This window comes from Bos indicus x Bos taurus, chromosome 26 (genome assembly GCF_003369695.1).
Source record: "Bos indicus x Bos taurus breed Angus x Brahman F1 hybrid chromosome 26, Bos_hybrid_MaternalHap_v2.0, whole genome shotgun sequence".
NCBI classification, from domain to species: Eukaryota; Metazoa; Chordata; class Mammalia; order Artiodactyla; family Bovidae; genus Bos; species Bos indicus x Bos taurus.
In genome coordinates, this window is record NC_040101.1 from 173206 (window position 1) to 192506 (window position 19301).

The 19301-nt window shown below is 53.7% G+C and overlaps 1 protein-coding gene and 1 long non-coding RNA gene across 4 annotated transcripts in view; one reads left to right on the forward strand and one right to left on the reverse strand.

Moving 5' to 3' along the window:
- Nucleotides 1–7247: 7247 nt before the first annotated feature.
- Nucleotides 7248–19301, reverse strand: part of LOC113884444 — a 42066-nt gene continuing 30012 nt past the window's right edge. For all 3 annotated transcript variants that reach the window (XR_003508868.1, XR_003508867.1, XR_003508866.1), the window contains exon 2: nt 7248–7751. This is a non-coding gene — a long non-coding RNA (uncharacterized LOC113884444). The remainder of the gene's footprint in view (nt 7752–19301) is intronic.
- LOC113884441 (olfactory receptor 226-like) lies at nt 12879–15954 on the forward strand. Its single transcript, XM_027529032.1, has one exon. The coding sequence runs from the start codon at nt 14150–14152 to the stop codon at nt 15113–15115; it is 966 nt and encodes a 321-aa protein (XP_027384833.1). The 5' UTR covers nt 12879–14149; the 3' UTR covers nt 15116–15954.

The window sequence follows — 19301 nt, forward strand, 5'->3', positions numbered from 1 at the left end:
GACATCTTTTGGGGGTGTTAGTTCTAGAAGGTCCTCATAGAACCATTTAACTTCAGCTTCTTCAGCATTACTGGTTGGGGCATAGACTTGGATTACTGTGATATTGAATGGCTTGCCTTGGAAATGAACAGAGATCATTCTGTTGTTTTTGAGATTGCACCCAAATACTGCATTCCAGACTCTTTTGTTGACTATGAGAGCTATTCCATTTCTTCTAAAGGATTCTTACCCACAGTAGTAGATAAAATGGTCATCTGAGTTAAATTCGTCCATTCCAGCCCATTTTAGCTCACTGATTCCTAAAACATCGACGTTCACTCTTGTTATCTCCTGTTTGACCACTTCCAATTTGCCTTGATTCATGGACCTAACATTCCAGGTTCCTATGCAATATTGTTCTTTAGAGCATCAAACTTTGCTTCCATCACCCGTCACATCCACAACTGGGTGTTGTTTTTGCTTTGGCTCCATCCCTTCATTCTTTCTGGAGTTATTTCTCCATTCTTCTCCAACAGCATATTGGGCACCTACCAACCTGGGGAGTTCATCTGTCATGTCCTATCTTTTTGCCTTTCATACTGTTCATGGGGTTCTCAAGGCAAGAATATTGAAGTGGTTTGCCATTGCCTTCTCCAGTGGACCACGTTTTGTCAGAACTCTCCACCATGACCCGTCTTGGGTGGCCCTACACGGCATGGCTCATAGTTTCATTGAGTCAGACAAGGCTGTGGTCCATGTGATCAGTTTGATTAGTTTTCTGTGATTGTGGTTTTCATTCTGTCTGCCCTCTGAGGGATAAGGATAGGAGGCTTATGGAAGCTTCCTGATGGGAGGGCCTGACTGTGGGGGAAACTGGGTCTTATTCTAATGGAACAAGATATTCCCATGAAATATGCGTCAGCCACTAAAAGGCACGAGGTGCTGACAAATACCACAGTGCGGTGAGCCTTGAAAGCATCGTGCTGAGTGAAGGCGTCAGCCACAAAAGCCTGCATGCACGGCTTCATTTGTACGAAGTGTCCAAACAGGCAGGTCCCTAACACGGAAAACGGGTTGGTGGTTGCCAGGGGCTAGAAGAAGGAGGAGATGGAAAATGACCGCTGAGGGGGACAGGACCTCCTCCGGGGCAATCATGGGATTACTCTGAAGTTAGCCAGTGCTGACTGTGGAATGCATCCACTGAAAACCACTGGACGACACACTTTTAAAGGATGCATTTGTGCTGTGTGCGTTGTATCTCAATAAAGCTCTTAGGTTTTTTAAAGAACCAAATGGAAATTATAGAACTGAAAATACAATAAGTGAATTTTTTTTTTAAACTGTTTTAGTGACTCAATAGTAGAATGGACAGGACAAATGATGGCATCATGAACCTGAAGAAAAAAATAGCGTTTTCTCTGTGTAAACAACAGAAAAAATAGGAAAAAGTTAACAGAGCCTCAGAGACCTCTGGGACAATAACTAAAGATCTAACATTGCTATCATTGGAGATCTGGGGAGGAGAGAAAAGAATGTCAAACTGAAAAAGAATTTGAAGATATAATGGCTGAAAACTTCCCAAATTTCATAGAAGATGTAAAGTTACAGATTCAAGACACTGAGTAAACCTCAAGGAGAGTAAACTCAAAGAAATTCACATGAAAACCCATAATAATTAAACATTTGAAAACCAAGGACAAAGAAAAAAAAATCCTAAAAGGATTGCAGAACTACCCTTAAATAATGGCTAAATAAAAGCCTCCAAACAGAAAGAAAATGATAGTAGTAAGATGGGCCTTTCTGGAAGCAAAGAACAATGAAATAGGTAAAAGTAGAAATGAACATAATAGACTTTCACTTTGTGAGTTTCTTTAATCACATTTTATGACTGAAGCAAAAGTTGTAACATCTGAAGTGGCGCTCAGTGTATACAGAAGCCCATATAGACAGCATGACATTTTACCACTTCAAGTGAAACACAGAATCTTTACTTACGTTTAGGTTCCCTTACCCTCCCAGTGTACCCTCCCTGGGCTTCCCTTGTGGCTCAGCTGGTAAAGAATCCTCCTGAAATTCGGGAGACCTGGATTCGATCCCTGAAGGGAAAGGCTACCCACTCCAGTATTCTGGCCTGGAGAATTCCATGGACAGTCCATGGGGTCACAAAGAGTCGGACACCACTGAGCGACTTTCACTTTCACCCTCCCAATTTAAAAATACAGTTTCCTAAGTATTTGATCTGAATGTATGTGCTTCCCCTGTAAGTGGTGATAAGTTACTTATGTGTATAATAGCTAGAGCAACTAATAAGAAAATTATACAAACCTCGGGGGATCGGTCAAGATGGTGAAGTGAGAGGAGGGGGAGCTCAGCTGCTCCCAGGGACACACCAAAAATACATCTCCGTAACTTCCAGCAGTTACCACTGGAAGCTGGATGGAAACTGGCAGAAGGGCTCCTGTACAACCAGAGCTGTAAGAAAGATGCATGTTATTCATGCCTTTTTTCTGATCGCAGCTGTATGAAACCAGAAATCAATTACAGGAACAAAAAGAAGAAGAAAAACATGTGGAGACTAAACAACATGCTACTAAAATAAAAACCAAACAAAAATGGGTCAACGAAGAAGCCAAAAAGGAAATCAGAAAACACCCAGAGACAGATGAAAATAGAAGCTCAACTCTGCAGCAAAGGCAGTTCCGAGAACTGCTTCTAGTAACGCAGCAGCACAGGCTTTCCTCAGGAAAGAAGGAAAGTCTCAAAGAAGCTAACCTGCCCCCCGGAAGAATTAGAACAAATGAGCCCCAGAGTCCTCAGAAGGACAGCAATCAAGAAGACAGGCGTGACAAAGGAGAAAAGGCCTGTGGAACCAGCTGTCTTCTGAGAAAAACAAAACTGACAGCCCTGTAGCCAGACTCACCAAGAAAGAAAATGAGAGGAGCCGAAGAAACAAATGAAAAATGAAAGGAGAAATAACCACCATGCTGCTGCTGCTGCTAAGTCGCTTCAGTCGTGTCCGACTCTGTGCGACCCCACAGACGGCAGCCCGCCAGGCTCCCTGTCCCTGGGATTCTCCACCATGCACAGTGACACAAAAACTCAGAACAGAACCCCACAAACAGTTACATGCCAATAAAGTGGACAGACTAGAAGAAAGGGACAGATTTCCAGAGACATATAACCTGCAAGACAGAGTCAAGAAAACGAAATTTGGGACTTCCCTTGCAGGCCAGTGGTTAGGCCTCCACACTTCCACTTCAGGGGCATGGGGTCAATCCCTGGTCAGGGAGCTAAGATCCCGCAATCTGGGTTGCATGGCCAAAAAACCCCCACAGAAAACAGATAATTTAAAGAGACTGATCATTAGTAGTGAAATTGAATTTGTGATTTTAAGAAGAACCCAGAAAATAAAAGTCCAGGACTGGATGGCTTCACAGGGGAATTCAATAAAACATATAAAAAAGAAGTAATACCTATCCTTCTCAAATTATTCCAAAAATGTAAGAGGCTGAGACTCTCCCAAATTCACGTTACAAGTCTACCATTACCCTGATACAAAAAAATAGACACAGACACTACAAAAAAATACAATTACAGGTCAATATCCTTGATGAACATAGATGCAAAAATGTTCAACAAAATATTGGCAATGGAATCCAACAACATGTAAAAGGGATCATGTACCATGACCAAGTTGGATTTATTCTGCAGGGACACAAGAATGGTTCAATGTTCTCAAATCAATCAACGTGGCACACATTAACAAAAGGAAAGATACAAATCACACGACCATCTCAATAGACACAGAAATGCAAGTCAAACCAGGAGCTATCACTTCACACCTGTCAGAATGGCTATCAAAAACTCTACAAGTAACAAATGTTGGAGCAGAGGTGGAGAAAAGGGAACCCTCATACACTGTTGATAGGAATGTAAATTGGGGCAGCCTCTATGGAAATAGTACAGAGGCTTCTCAGAAAAGTAAAAAGTGAACCACCATAGGGTCCAGCAGTCCCACTCTTGGGCATATATCCAGAAAAAATTAAAATGCTAATTTGAAGAGATACATGCAGTCCAATGTTAATACAACAGCCAAGGTATGGGGGCGACGCAGTGCCATCGACAGAGTGACGGGAAGGGGGTGCGGCTCAGGCACACGGTGGCGTGTTACGCAACCACTAAAAAGAATGAATCGCCATTTACAGAGGACAGACCGAGGCTTCCCAGGTGGCTCAGTGGGAAACAGTCCACCTGCCAATGCAGGAGACGTGGGTTCAGTCCCTGGGTTGGGAAGGTCCCCTGAAGAAGGAAATGTCAACCTGCTCTAGTATTCTGGCCTGGAAAATCCCATGGACAGCAGAGGCTGGTGGGCTACAGTCCACGGGGTTGCAAAGAGTCAGTCAACTGAGCATGCACACACAGATAGACCTAGAGGACATTATGCTTAGTGAAACAAGCCAGAGAAAGATGAACACTGCATGATAACCACTTACATGTGAAACCCAAAAGATAATACACATAAAGGTGTATACAAGCCAGAGACAGACTCACAAATGTAAGGGAAAAAGAAAAACAATGGTTACCAAAGGAGACAGGGAAGGGAGAGGGGGAAATTGGGGTTACAGAATTAAGAGATTCAAAATACTACGTAGACATAAAATAGACAAGCAACAAGTATAGCTGTATAGCACAGGGAATCATTATCTCATAATATCTTTTAATTTAGTGTAATCTGTGGAAGTACGGAATCACTGTACACCTGAAGCTAATAAAGAATTGATCAAAAACAACAATAAAAAAAAAAGGAAGGAAGAAAGTACGCCAAAGGTACACGGGGGCAAACTGAAAGAGCTCCCAGAGGCCAAATACAGAACAATGTGAGCAACTGCATGAATAAAGCAACGTCAGATTACAGCCCAAAGTTGCTGTTGTTCAGTTACTAAGGCCCGTCCAACTCTGCAGCCCCATGCACACCAGGCCTCCCTGTCCTTCACCATCTCCCAGAGTTCACTCAAACTCATGTCCATTGAGTCAGCGATGCCATCCAACCATCTCATCCTCTGTCGTCCCCTTCTGCTCCTGCCTTCAATCTTTCCCAGCATCAGGGTTCTTTCCGATGAGTCGGCTCCTCGCATCACGGGGCCAAAGTACTGGAGTTTCAGCTTCAGTCTCAGCTTCAGTCCTTCCAATGAACGTTCAGGGTGGATCTCCTTGAGGACTGACTGGCTGGATCTCCTTGCAGTCCAAGGGACTCTCAAGAGTCTTGTTCAACACCAGAGTTTGAAAGATCAATTCTTTGGAGCTCAGCCTGCTTTATGGTCCAACTCTTGTAACTACTGGCAAAACCATAGCTTGGACTTTACTCAGCAAAGTGACGTCTCTGTTTTTTAGTATGTCTAGATTTGTCATAGCTCTCCTTCCAAGGAGCAAGCATCTTTTAATTTCATGTCTGCAGTCATCATCAGCAATGATTTGGGAGCCCAAAAAAAGAAAATCTGTCACTGTTTCCATTTTTTCCCCATCTATTTACCATGAAGTGTTGGGACCAGATGCCATGATCTTAGTTTTTGAACATTGAGTTTTAAGCCAGCTTTTTCACTCTCCTCTTTCACCTTCAAGAGGCTCTTTAGTTCCTTGTCACTTTCTGCCATTTGAGTCATACCTTCTGCATATCTGAGGTTGTTGATATTTCTCCTGGCAATCTTGATTTCCAACCTGTGCTTCATCCAGCCCAGCATTTTATATGATGCTCTCTGCATGTCAGTTAAAGAAACAGGGTGGCAATATACAGCCTTGTCACACTCCTTTCGCAATTGTGAACTACTCACTTGTTCCACTTCCAGCTCAAACTGTTGCTTCTTGACCTGCATACAGGCTCCTCAAGAGACATGTAAGGTCGTCTGGTAGTCACATCTCTTTAAGAATTTTCCAGTTAGTTTTGATCCATACAGTCAAAAGCTTTAATGTAGTCAATGAAGCTGAAGTAGATGTTTTTCTGGAATTCCCTTGCTTTCTCTATGATCCAATGAATGTTTGACTCACACCATATGCAAAAATTAACACAAAATATATTATAAACTTCAATGTAAAAATCTAACATTATCAGGAAAACATAGGAGAAAATCTTTCTGGCCTGAGATTATGCCAATATTTCTTAGATATGACCCCAAAATATAAAATATAAAATAACCATAGATAAATGGACTACATCAAAATTAAAAAGCTTTCTTTGAAATAGGACAAAAAGACAAAAAGACAAACTACAGATAAGGAGGAAGTATCTGAAAATTACACATCTAATAAAGGACTTCTATTCAAAAGACAGTAAGTTCTCATACTCCAGGATAGGAAAACCACCCAATGATATAATCAGCAAACTATTTGAACTTCACCAAAGAATAAACATAGATGTCCAGTGACTCCCTGGGGAATTGCAAATTAAAAGGGCAAAACAACCTTACAGGCCTGGCAGGATGACTGAGGAGCTGTGGGGCAGCTGGAGCTCAGTCCACAACCACCCTGGGAAGGTGGGGCATTTCACAGTGAGTTATACACACCCCAACACATGATCCTGCCATCTAACTCCTAGATGGTTACCCAGGAGAAATTAAAACCTGTGTGTGTGAAAGTCTTACAGGGGAATGTTCATAACTGCATTATTCACAATAGATAAAATCTCAAGCAACCAAAATGATTGCAACAGGCATACACGGCAAATCCATGTGTGTTAGCCACTCGGTCGTGTCCGACTCTTTGCGACCCCATGGACTTTAGCCCACCAGACTCCTCCGTCCATGGGATTCTCCAGGCAAGAACACTGGAGTGGGTTGCCATTTCTGTCTCCAGGGGATCTTCCCAACCCAGGGATCCAACCCAGGTCTCCTGCATTGGCAGGCAGATTCTTTACCATCTGAGCCACCAGGGGAGCCCCATAAATAAGGTAAGTCTTTGCAAATGAGAAGTTGGAGGGAATTTTCTTAATCTGATGAAAACTGTCAGCAGAACACAGCTCGCAGCCAGTGCCCTACTTTCTGAGACAGAAACAGGCTACTCCCACTTCTCTGTCTGACTTTGCTCTGGGGTCTTGACCAGTGTGGTGAGTTTCGGGAAGAAAACTTGTAAGGGTTGGAAATGAGTGCAAAGTTGTCATTCTCACAGACAAGGTCCTGGGGATAGAAAAACCCAAAAGCTATAGATAGGTTAGTAGAATTCAGAAGAAGGTTAGCAAGATAACTGGATAACTTGTGTTGACTAAAAAAGATGCAGAATGTGAGAGTCGCAAGTTAGCTTTATTGGGGGCAAAAGGAGAACTGCAGCCTGGGGACAGCACCTCAGACAGCGCCGAGACCACTCCAGAGAGGCGGTGGGAAGTCAGTATACGAGATCTTGGTGAAGGGGGGAGTTCGAGGCCATCAGGTGCTTATTTACAAAAGTTTCTCTGCTAGTCACGAGGAGTTGATGTCACCATTAAGGAATTAGTGATTTTCTAGATACAAAGAGATGGAAGGATTGGGATCATGAAATCAGTTCCTGAAAATATCTAACTCTCTAAAGACCTATCCCACCAGATTCCCTGGAACACAGCGCCCCACTTTCCATCCGGAACCCCCCTCAGCGGGTGTTGACGTCCTGCAGCTGCAGCAGCACAGGGCTCCATCTCCCCAGAGGCGGGTGGCAAACGGCCTTCTTGTTTTTCTTCAGTTGCTGGCAAACGCTCTCAGCAAGTGCCAATTTGCAGTTGATACTTGTCAATAAACAAGTCACTTGTTTTTCTACATGTAAGAATAAACAGAAAAATAATTATTTTAAATAGTGATGCTTTATAAAAGCAACGAAAGTATTAGCTATTTAGGAATAACTCTACTGAATGAAAAGCTGCCTTAAAACTCAACATTCAAAAAACTAAGATCAAGGCATCTGGTCCCATAACTTCATGGCAAATAGATGGGGAAACAATGGAAACACCAACAGACTTTATTTTCTTGGGCTCCAAAATCACTGCAGTGACTGCAGCCATGAAATTAAGACGCTTGCTCCTTGGCAAACCTAGACAGCATATTAAAAGGCAGAGACATCAACTTTGCAGACAAAGGAAGGGGCTGAACTTGGCAAAACGATTCTAAATTTTACATGGGCCTCCCCGGTGGCCCTAGTGGTAAAGAACCCTCCTGCTGATTCTGGGGACCTAAGAGATGAGGTTCGATCCCTGGGTCAGGAAGATCCCCTGGAGAAGGGAATGGTTACTCACTCCAGTATTCCTACCTGGAGAAGCCCATGGACAGAGGGGCCTGGCGGCCTACATACAGTCCATGGGCTCACATAGAGTCGGACACGACTGAAGCGACTTAGCAGCAGGCACAAACAAGTAGAAACAGCCATCCCAGGCAATGCAAGCAGCTCCCAGCGGCCCTCTTTGGGTGAGTGGCCCGTGTGATTGGGGGTCTCCCACGTGAGTTGGCTAGGCAGCGTGGGGCAGAAGAGTAGAGCAGGGGCAGAGAGCGGGGTGCAGGACTGGGTTCCCTCCTCCTACAGACACAGCCAGTCACAGGCCCCCCCTGCCCAGCTGGCACTAGCGGGGTATGGAAGGGAGTATCTGATGACCAAGGGCAGAGGTGGGAGAGACCTGGGCTGGGAGCTTCCACACTGAGGCTGGTGGAGAAAGCACGTGGAGACCCAGGAGGGAAGCCGGGGAGGGTTCTTGGGGTGTGGGTGGGGTGCAGAGCTCAGCACAGTTGGGGGAAGCCAGCCCCACTTGCGGGCAGGAGGCCTCGGAAGTCCTGGGTACAGATAAGGTCTCCGTGCAGAGGCAGGAAGTCCAGCCCCTACCCTGTGGCTTGTTTTCTGAGAAGGTGGGGGTGTGGAGTTTAGGTGGCTCCTGGGGAGGCAGTTCCTGTGACAGAGACAGAGAAGGGGGCTCCACACGGGTGGGTGAGGCTGTGTATGGGCGGGGGGGTGCTGTGGGAGTGACCCAAGAAACAGGCAGGACAAGAGGTCTTGGACAGGGGGTGACGTGAAGCCGGGGTGTCGGTGAGAGGGTCTGACTCGGCATGGGGCACAGGGCCCTGGGAAGTGGAGGTTAGGGAACCCTCGACCATGAGCCAAGAGGCTGTCCACAGATGCCTGGGTTCCCAAGAAGAGAAGCTCCAACCACACGCCAAGGTCTTCAACAGACCGAATGACATCCCAGGCACTCCGCAGCCTGAGATACTGCAAGATACCGCGTGCTCACCAGGGCTCCGGGAGACACCCGACCTTGACTCAGGGAGGCGCGGTGGTGCCAGGTCCCGGAGGCTTGAGAGCAAGCCCTGAACATGCGGGAGTGGGGAGCTGCTCACAAGACCAGAGCCATACCCCCACGGAGGTTCCAGGGGCCTCCATGCAAGCAGAGCCACCGGGTCAGCAGACAGGTGCCCACAGGGTCAGCAGACGGGGGCCCACAGGGTCAGCAGACGGGGCCCACAGGGTCAGCAGATGGGAGCCCACAGGGTCAGCAGACAGGGGCCCACAGGGTCAGCAGACGGGGCCCACAGGGTCAGCAGACGGGGCCCACAGGGTCAGCAGACAGGGGCCCACAGGGTCAGCAGACGGGGCCCACAGGGTCAGCAGACGGGGCCCACAGGGTCAGCAGACGGGGGCCCATCGGGCAGGGCAGCCCAGCCCAGAGCCCACAGCTGCTCCTCTGCGGCCCGCCCAGCAGGAAAAGAGGTGTCAGACTAAAAGGCACGCCACCCACACCCACACCCACACCCACACCATCAGGGCTGGCCACACTCTGTCACTTAAATTACCCCCTGAATAGGTCAGTTTTAACATCTTCAGAACGAGGCGCGGTAAGGCCCTGGCCCACAGCAAGGGAAAACCGGCCTCACAGGCTGACACCCCCTCCCCGATATGCCCACCCCAGGCTTCGCTCCTGGGCGCTGCCCACCTCTGAGGGTTGGCCAGCTGTCCCTGCCGCCTGCGGGCCCTCCTCTGATCCAGCAGACACCGACGTGCTGGGGTGCCAATGCCCACTCGTGGGTCCCAGCACCTCCCCTCACCTCCCCCAGGCAGACGGTCCCAGCTCCAGCTCCTCTTCCTGCCTCACAGAGGAGTCTCCGTGCACCTCGTGTGACCCCTGCAGTGGGCCCCGGCGGGGCAGGTGACCGTGAGACTAGCAGGGGGCCCCAGCTCCAGCCCCTCTGGGGGGCATCATGGAGCTCGCCCAGGACAGCAGGTCTGGGCCCTTCCTGCAGCCCCAGGTCTGGCCAGTGCTGGGCAGGGGCTCCCGTCTGAGGTCCCCCTGCTGCACCAAGCAGCTGCTGGGTGAAGACAGTGTCCACTGGTCCACACACCCTACGCCCGTCACACCAGCTCTGGCCCCAGGAGGAGAGCGGGAAAGACAGGTTTCCTTCTGAGCTCTGCTTCCAGCTGCCGCGGCTGACAGAGTGGATCACAGGGGCGGAGGGCCCCTGGGCGGAGGCCTGGCCTCGCCGGGGGAGCCACGGCCGTGCGGTGTCGGGCGCTGGCCCCTGGGAGGAGGGCGGGGGGGCCCAGCCCTGTCCCCCCCACCTCCTCCTCCTCGTCTCGTGTGAGAAGGCAGGCAGTGGGGACCGAGCTCAGCCTCCCATTTAAGACTCGGCTACCCTGCAGAAACACTTGTGCCCAGGGAGGGGGCGGTGTGGGCTCCCGGGCACCTTCCCTTGGCCACTCTCCCCATGCAGAGAGGACCGGGGTCCCTGAGCTCCCCAAAAGGCCCAGCTCCTGCTCCTGTGATGCGGGGACCCTGAGGAGGCACCTGTTTCTGCCTTGGGCATCACCTGCCATTTCTGACTGGAGGGGTCTCTTTACTGCGAAGGGGCTCTCTGCCGCCAGGCTCACCCTTCCGCCTCCTCAGAGCTCTGTCCTGGTAGGGATGCACCCGGATGGTGGTGGGGAACCGGACCGCCCTGGGGTTGCGGGGGAATGTCTGCGGACCGGGCACCCAGAGCTGGGTCCAGCTGAGAGCAGGCCCAGCCTGTGGGAGCCCTGGCCGCCCCCACGCAACCTGACCTGACCTCACAGCCCCCCTGAACCCCCCTGAGCACCCAGGACCAGGCAGGGAGCCTCGCTGGCCGGGTCCCCGCCCCAGAGATCTTCAGTCCCCCCGACAGGTGAGCGGGGCCCTGGCAGGGCTGGAGCGAGCCCGGCTCCACCCCGGGGCCCTGCCATCTCGGAGCAGTCTCGGCATGGCCGCACACAGCAGCACACACCTGTGCCCACAGCGACCTGGGCTGCTGGCAGCCCGGCTGTGCCCCAACCGCGCTGGAGTGAAGTGGGGCGTGTCTGTGGCTTGGGGACACCCGTGTGTCACAGCCGCGTCTGGGCAGGCAGCGTGGGGCAGAGGACGTCTGTCTGTGTCCTTGTCTGCCTGGAAGCGTGGGGTCCGCGTGAACAGTGCTCTGCTGGGGTCTGCGGGCTGGGTGTGCAGGGAGTGGGCACCTGCGAGGGAATCTGAGTCTGGGGGCCTGTGGGCTCAGCGACCGTGTCAGGTGTGGGGAGAGCTCGTGTTCACGGTGAACCCCGTGCAGGAGAGCGACTGAGCAGTGTCTGTGCGGCGTGCTGTGCGCCTCTGTGACGTGTCGTATGTGTGACGTGCTGTGTCTGTGTGATCTGCTGTGTGTCTGTGTGATGTGTTGTGTGTCTCTGTGATGTGTGTGTGACGTGTTGTGCGTCTCTGTGACGTGTCATGTGTGTGACATGCTGTGTCTGTGTGATCTGCTGTGTGTCTGTGTGACATGTTGTGCGTCTCTGTGATGTGTCATGTGTGATGTGTTGTGTGTCTGTGTGACGTGTCGTGTCTGTGTGACGTGTTGTGCGTCTCTGTGATGTGTCCTGTGTGTGACGTGCTGTGTCTGTGTGATCTGCTGTGTGTCTGTGTGACGTGTTGTGCGTCTCTGTGATGTGTCATGTGTGTGACATGCTGTGTCTGTGTGACGTGTCGTGTCTGTGTGACGTGTTGTGCGTCTCTGTGATGTGTCGTGTGTGTGATGTGTTGTGTGTCCATGTGACGTGTCGTGTGTCTGTGTGATGTGTCGTGTGTGTGATGTGTCATGTGTGTGATGTGCTGTGTGTCTGTGTGACGTGTCGTGTCTGTGTGACGTGTTGTGCATCTCTGTGATGTGTCGTGTGTGTGATGTGCTGTGTCTGTGTGACGTGTCGTGTGTCTGTGTGACGTGTCGGGTGTGTGATGTGTTGTGTGTGTGATGTGTTGTGTGTCCGTGTGACGTGTCGTGCGTCTGTGTGACGTGTTGTGCGTCTCTGTGATGTGTCGTGTGTGTGATGTGCTGTGTGTCCGTGTGACGTGTTGTGCGTCTCTGTGACGTGTCGTGTGTCTCTGTGACGTGTCGTGTGTGTGACGTGCTGTGTGTCTGTGTGATGTGTCGTGCGTCTGTGTGACGTGTTGTGCATCTCTGGATGTGTCGTGTGTGTGATGTGCTGTGTGTCTGTGTGACATGTCGTGTGTCTGTGTGATGTGTCGGGTGGCGAGCACCAGGGCTCCCCCTCCCACGCCCCCGGGAAGCAGCCTCTTGCTCCATCTTTCAGAGAAACGGGGGCTGGGTGAAGACAGACTTTGTTTCAAGCCCCGCAGCCAGTCAGAGGCCGATCTGAGCAGACGTGGCTGTCAGACCACCGGGGGCCACGGCGGGGAGGGGGACCCGGGGCAGTCTGCCCAGGCCCGGTCACACAGGCCCAGCACCGCCCCCGCGGTCTAGCCAGGCGCCCTCTCTGCCTGCAGTCACTGCCACCCCCGTGGGCCTCAAGGTGCCCCAGGGTCGGTCGTGAGTGCGGGTCCTCAGAGCTTATCCCCATGAGCGGGGGCCATGCCACGACCCTGCAGGGCAGCTGAGTGGCCGGAGGTGAGGGGACGGCAGGTGAATGGAGGAGGGCAAGGTCTGACCCCGAGCCGACAGTCCTGGAGCCACACCCGGGGGCCCGGGGCTCCACTGCCCCTGAAGTCTGTGCAGGATGAAAACTGGGCGCTCCTGCCGCCTGGAGCACCCAGATACGGGGCAGAGATGAGAGGCTGGGGCTTCTGTTCCCCAGACACGCTCTCCACAGGTGACCAGCCTGCAACCAACAGGGTGTGAGTCCAGCGCCAAGCTTGGGCCCGCTTGGGTCCACGTTCTGAGGCTCTTTCAGTGGACACAAAGCTAAACCCAGCCACATCGCCAATGAGCTGGGTGGTCTGTATGGGTTTTGGAGGCCTGGAAGCTCACAGGGACACCCAGAGGGCCCAGGACAGAGGAACAGGCTAACATGGGGTGGGGGGTTTGGGGTAGGGCAGCAGGAGAAAAGAGACCCTGCTGCCCAGTGAGGTGGGGTCGGGGCTAACTCCGGCCTGAGGATCCAGCCCCTCCAAGCCTGTGAGAACGATTTCCTGTAACAGGGAGGAAGCCACCGCCAGCCCTGGCAGCCCCTTGACTGTCCCCCTGGGGTGGAGGGGCGGAGACCCACACAGAATGGTCCCGTCCCAGAGCACACCGGCAGGGCCAGGCTCAGACAGAAGTGAAGTCAGGCGGCTGAGGGCTGGACCCTGAAGGCCACGGAGGGAACTCAGGCCGGGGTCACAGCTCACGCGTCCAGAGCTACGAGGGGACCCAGGGTGGGGGGATTGGTCCCTGGGTGCTGCTAACCCTCGGGGCCTGCTTCTCCTCGGGCACATGTGCCCCGCTCCTGAGGCCTGCCAAGCATTGCGCTTACACCGTGGGTGAGCTTGGTGGGGCTGTGACCGCAGACACAGGGTGCCCTCACGCGGGGAGACAGAGAGCCTGGCTCCAGGCCTGGCCCCTCCCAACTGCCCCACTCACTTGCCCACTGTCCCTGACTGCAGGCCCTGGACCGTGGCCCCCCACCCATCTCCCCAAAACCGGCCGCAGGTCCCCAGGTCGGCCTCTGAGGTGTCCTGTAGGCAACCCACTCCTCCTCCCCACAATAACCGTGTCTGTCTGCCTGTGGCCAGGCAGGCTGGCAGCCCCAGAGCAGACATCTGCCCAGTGCCCACCAAGTGCCTGGCAGGAAACTCACGCTGCCGTGGACCAGGCGTGGCCAGCAGCGGGGATGTGGACAGTCAGGACCCCTCCTCACGGGAAGCTGGGCACCACATAGGAGGCGCCATGCCTAATCCGCCACCTCTGCCTCAGGCAGGGCCATGCAGGCCCCGTCTGCGGGGGCCAACCGCTCGGAGGTGACCGAGTTCATCCTGGTGGGCTTCCCGGGCTCGCTGGGGCTCCACGCGTGCCTGCTGGCGCTGTTCCTGCTGGCCTACCTGCTGACCGTCACCGAGAACCTGCTCATCATCGCCGTGGTCCGCGCCAGCCCCGCGCTGCACAAGCCCATGTACGTCTTCCTCAGCAACCTGTCCTTCCTGGAGGTGTGGTACGTCTCCGTCACGGTGCCCAAGATGCTGGTCAGCCTGGTGGTCCCCGGGTCCCGCCGCATCTCCTTTGCGGGCTGCATGGCTCAGCTGTACTTCTTCCTGGCGCTGGCCTGCACCGAGTGCGCCCTCCTGGGCGTCATGGCCTACGACCGTTACGTGGCCATCTGCAGCCCCCTGCGCTACCCGGCCATCATGAGTCCCGGCCTGTGCAGCCTCCTGGCCGCCGGCTCCTGGCTCTCGGGCTTCACCATCTCTGTGGGGAAGGTCTTCTTCATCGCGCGGCTGGGCTACTGCGGCCCCAACGTCATGAACCACTTCTTCTGCGACGTGTCACCCCTGCTGAACCTGGCGTGCTCCGACGTGGCCCTGGCCGAGCTGATGGACTTCCTCCTGGCACTGCTCATCCTGCTTGGGCCCCTGCTGCTCACCGTCTCCTCCTACACGGCCATCATCGGCGCCGTGCTGCGTGTCCCTTCCGCCGCCGGCCGGCACAAGGCCTTCTCCACCTGCGCCGCACACCTGGCCGTCGTGGTCATCTTCTACTCCGCCTCCCTCTTCACCTACGCCCGGCCTCGTGCCATCTACTCCTCTGACCCCCACAAGGTGGTGTCCGTGGTCTACACGGTGCTCATGCCCCTGCTCAACCCCATCATCTACTGTTTGCGGAACCGGGAGGTCAAGGAGGCCCTGCACAAGGTGGTGCAGCGGGCAGCCCAGGCCCGGGGCGCCACCTCCTAGGGCACGCTCCCCACACGCCCCGGGACCCCCTCAGACAGACAGGCCCGCCTGCTGCGCCGGGAGGCAGTGCTGGGCGGCCCACGGCTCTGAGAGGGAGGCGCTCTGCAGCATCTACAGGGAGAGATGAGGGGAACAGCGCGCCAGCACTGCGGGGGGGGGCCACGTCCATGCTTTGCCCCTTTAGCCAGCACTGTGGGTAGAGCCCACCAAGGGGCCTCGGCCTGGGAGAGCTGGCGCTGACCACCCCATCGCTGCGCCAGGTCCAGGCTCCGAAAGTCCGGCCGCTCAGCTATCGTGGCAGCCACTGTGATGGAACAGATGTCCCCTGAGAGGTGCCTAACGTCAGAAATTATGGGTACGGCCCTCTTTCAAAATGGGCGTACTTTCAAATCAAATGCCTGTGAAGCGATCACTTAAAAGGCAGAGTGAAAACGCTGGGCCACTGATCTGTCGTCTCACTAATAAAGCTGGGCCACTGATCTGTCGTCTCACTAATAAAGCGAGCATCGCACGCCGGCCTGTTGCCGGGCGCTACGAGGTGCTGCTGAGGCGGGGGTCAGGGAGTCACGCCTGGCTGACACAGTGGAGCAGCAGGTACGGTCAGTCAGGGCCACACAGCAGGGCCCCCAAGGTGCCAGGGCCCCAGGCCCCACCCTGAGCCAGCCAGCGGGGCGTGGAGGCTCCGGGGGAGGAGGCAGGGTCAGGCCCTGCAGGACGGAGGCGGAGGCGGGAGGCGGGGCCGGGGGAGGGCAGGCCCCAGGCCAGGCTGAGCTCACATCTGGAAACGCCCCCAGGAAGTGCACGGCCTGGATCTGGGGTCCAGACGGAAGGCGCAGAATAAAGCCTCAGTGTCACCAGGATACAGCGGGAACCGAACTCAGGACCGTGCCCAAGGGCAGGATGCAGACCCGGGAGGGGAGAGGCCAGACACCACCCTCACCCTCGGAGAAAGCCTGAAGGATGCAGGCGGCTACCTGGACGAGAGGACCAGGCGAGACAGGCGTTTCCACTGGATTTATCGCAGCGGGTCGGACGCCAGCTGGGGACAGCAGGGTCTGGGGCTCGGGGAAGGGGCACAGAGGGACGGCAGACCCACTCAGCACAGGAGGAGCGTGGGGACAGGCGGGCGGCCAAGGCTGGGAAGGAGGGCGCCTCCCAGTCAGCGGCCTCAGCCCTCAGCCGGCCCTTTTTTTTTTTTTAATTTATTTATTTATTTTAGTTGGAGGCTAATCACTTTACAACACTGTTGTGGCTCTTGCCATACACTGACATGAATCAGTGGGGGTGCACATGCGTCCCCACCACGAACCCCCCACCTCCCTCCCATCCCATCCCTCAGGGTCGTCCCAGTGCACCAGCCCTGAGCACCCTGCCTCATGCATCGAACCTGGGCTGGCGATCTGTGTCACACATGGTGATACACGTTTCAATGCTATCTCTCAAATCATCCCACCCCCGCCTTCTCCCACAGAGTCCAAAAGTCTGTTCTTTACATCTGTGTCTCTTTTGCTGTCTCACATATAGGGTCATTACCATCTTTCTAAATTCCATATATATGCGTTAATATACTGTATTGGTGTTTTTCTTTCCGACTTACTTTACTCTGTATTATAGGTTCCAGTTTCATCCACCTCATTAGAACTGATTCAAATGCATCCTTTTTAATAGCTGAGCAATATTCCATTGTGTATATGTAGCACAGCTTTCTTATCCATTCATCTGCCAGTGGACATCCAGGTTGCTTCCATGTCCTGGCTATTATAAACAGTGCTCAGCTGCCTCTTCTTTAGGCCACGACACTGCACAGTTCTGAGCCCCAAGACCCTGGTGGGGCGCTCCCTCCCAGACTCTGCAGAGCTGTGGGAGCACCTCCCAGGCCTCCTTGTGTGGGCCCCTCGGCTCCGGGCCACACGCTGGGCCCTGGCCGCTGCGCAGGACCTTTCTCATCCACTCCCAGAGGAGGGTCCTCTAGGCCCACCGCCGCCCTCAATGCCCTCACTCCATGCGGCGTAGCTGCTGGCCCCTCCTCCTCCAGAGACAGAGCCAGCCCCCCCGCCCCTCGGCCCAGCCCCGGCACCCTCTTCTGCTCCTTCCACATCACCAGCCTGCGGGCTCTGCGACCACCCTCCTGCACCTCCTCCCACGGAGACCCCTGCAGGCCCGTCCCGGCCCCCGCCCCTCCCCACCATCCTCCTCAAAGCCCCATTACCCATCGGACAAAGTCCTAAAGCTGTACCAGGACCCTGAGATCCAGCACTCACCCACCTCCCAGCCTGGTCCCCTGGGGCACCCCGCCTCTCCCCCAACTTCTTTCTTACAGACCAGCAGGACTTGCACACAGAGGCCCCTCAAACCGCCCCAGCTCACAGGGGTGTCCACACGTGTGGAAGGGCAAAGGAAGGCACCCTGAGGGCTCCACTGTGGGTGGGGCGGGCGGACCTTGGGCAGCAGGTGGGGGTGGGCGGGGACAAGGCGGGGAACTGGCTGAGCCCGCGCTGCCCCACCCTCCGCCTCGGCTGACGCCCGTTCCTATTTCCTCGGACTCTGGAAACTTGTGTATTCCCAGTGGCTACGCCTTTCTTTCTGCACCATAAAGACGCGGCCGCTGCAGCAAAGGAGGCCTGTGTGCCTGGCTCTCCCACTTGCTTGTCAGAGCAGCGGCCAGAAACCAGGGGGACTGCCCAGTGCACCCCGCTCCACCCATCAGCGGTGGGGAGGCTAGCTGCCTCGGGCCAGCGCTCCGCCACGATGCCCCCAGCTCAGGTCAAGACCACACCCCTCCCCGGCCCAGCTGACCGCGCCCCCTCCCCACCCCACCCTCAGGTCTCCTGTGTCCTTTCTTCCTCCCACGACCCCCAGTGGAGACCAGCCTTCAGGCAAAGTGGACTGGGCACCACGTGCTCTCAGCTTTAATTCCCCCCAGACAGTGGTAGAGGGACCCTCTCCACCAAGGGGACAACAGCAGCATTTCAGAAATGGGACAGAGTGTGCTGGCTAGGAGGAGCAGGGACCAGAGAGAAGCCTCCCTGGGGAAGCAGGGAGCAATGTGTCCACCAGCTCCAGGCTCACATCTTGTTGTTCAGCCGCTCAGTCGTGTCCAACTCTTTGTGGCCCCACGGACTGCAGCACGCCAGGCTTCCCTGTCCTTAACCATCTCCCAGAGCTTGCTCAAACTCATGTCCATTGAGTCAGTGATGCCATCCAGCCATCTCATCCTCTGTCGTCCCCTTCTTTTCCCGCCTTCAATCTTTCCCAGCATCAGGGTCTTTTCCAATGAGTCGGTTCTTCGCATCAGGTGACCAAAGAATTGGAGGTCAGCTTCAGCATCAGATCTCCCAATGAATAGTCACGACTAACTTCCTTTAGGATGGACTGGTTGGATCTCTTTGCAGGCCAAGGGACTCTCAAGAGTCCTCCAACACTGGAGTTCAAAAGCATCAATTTTTCAGAGCTCAGCCTTTTTTATGGTCCAACTCTCACATCCATACATGACCACTGGAAAACACATACTTTGACCAAACAGACCTTTGTCTGCAAAATTATAGACTTTCTCTGCCTTTTAATACACTATCTAGGTTTGTCATAGCTTTTGTCCAAGGAGCAAGCGCCTTTTAATTTCATGGCTACAATCGCCATCCAGTGACTTTGGAGCCTAAGAAAATAAAGTCTATCACCATTTGCATTGTTTTCCCATCTATTTGCCATTAAGTGATGGGACCAGATGCCATGATGTTAGTTTTTGAATATTGAGCTTTAAGCAAACTTTTTCACTCTCCTCTTTCACCTTCATCAAGACATTCTTTAGTTCCTCTTTGCTTTCTGCCACAAGGGTGGTGTCATCTGCATATCTGAGGTTATTGATGTTTCTCCCAGCAATATTGATTCCAGCTGTGCTTCATCCAGCCCAGGCATTTCGAATGATATTCTCTGCATATGTTAATAAACAGGGTGATAATATATAGCCTTGACATACTCCTTCCCCAATTTGGAACAAGTCTGTTCTTCCATGTCCTGTTCTGACTGTTGCTTCTTGACCTACATACAGATTTCTCAGCAGGCAGGTAAGGTGGTCTGGTATTCCCATCTCTTTAAGAATTTTCCACAGTTTGTTACGATCCACACAGCTGAAGGCCTTAATGTAGCTCACTAGGGGCTGAAAATGGGGGGTTAGGGAAGGCAGCAAAGC

Coding starts and splice junctions, on each gene's coding strand:
- LOC113884441 (XM_027529032.1), top strand. CDS start 14,150: ATGCAGGCCCCGTCTGCGGGGGCCAACCGCTCGGAGGTGACCGAGTTC.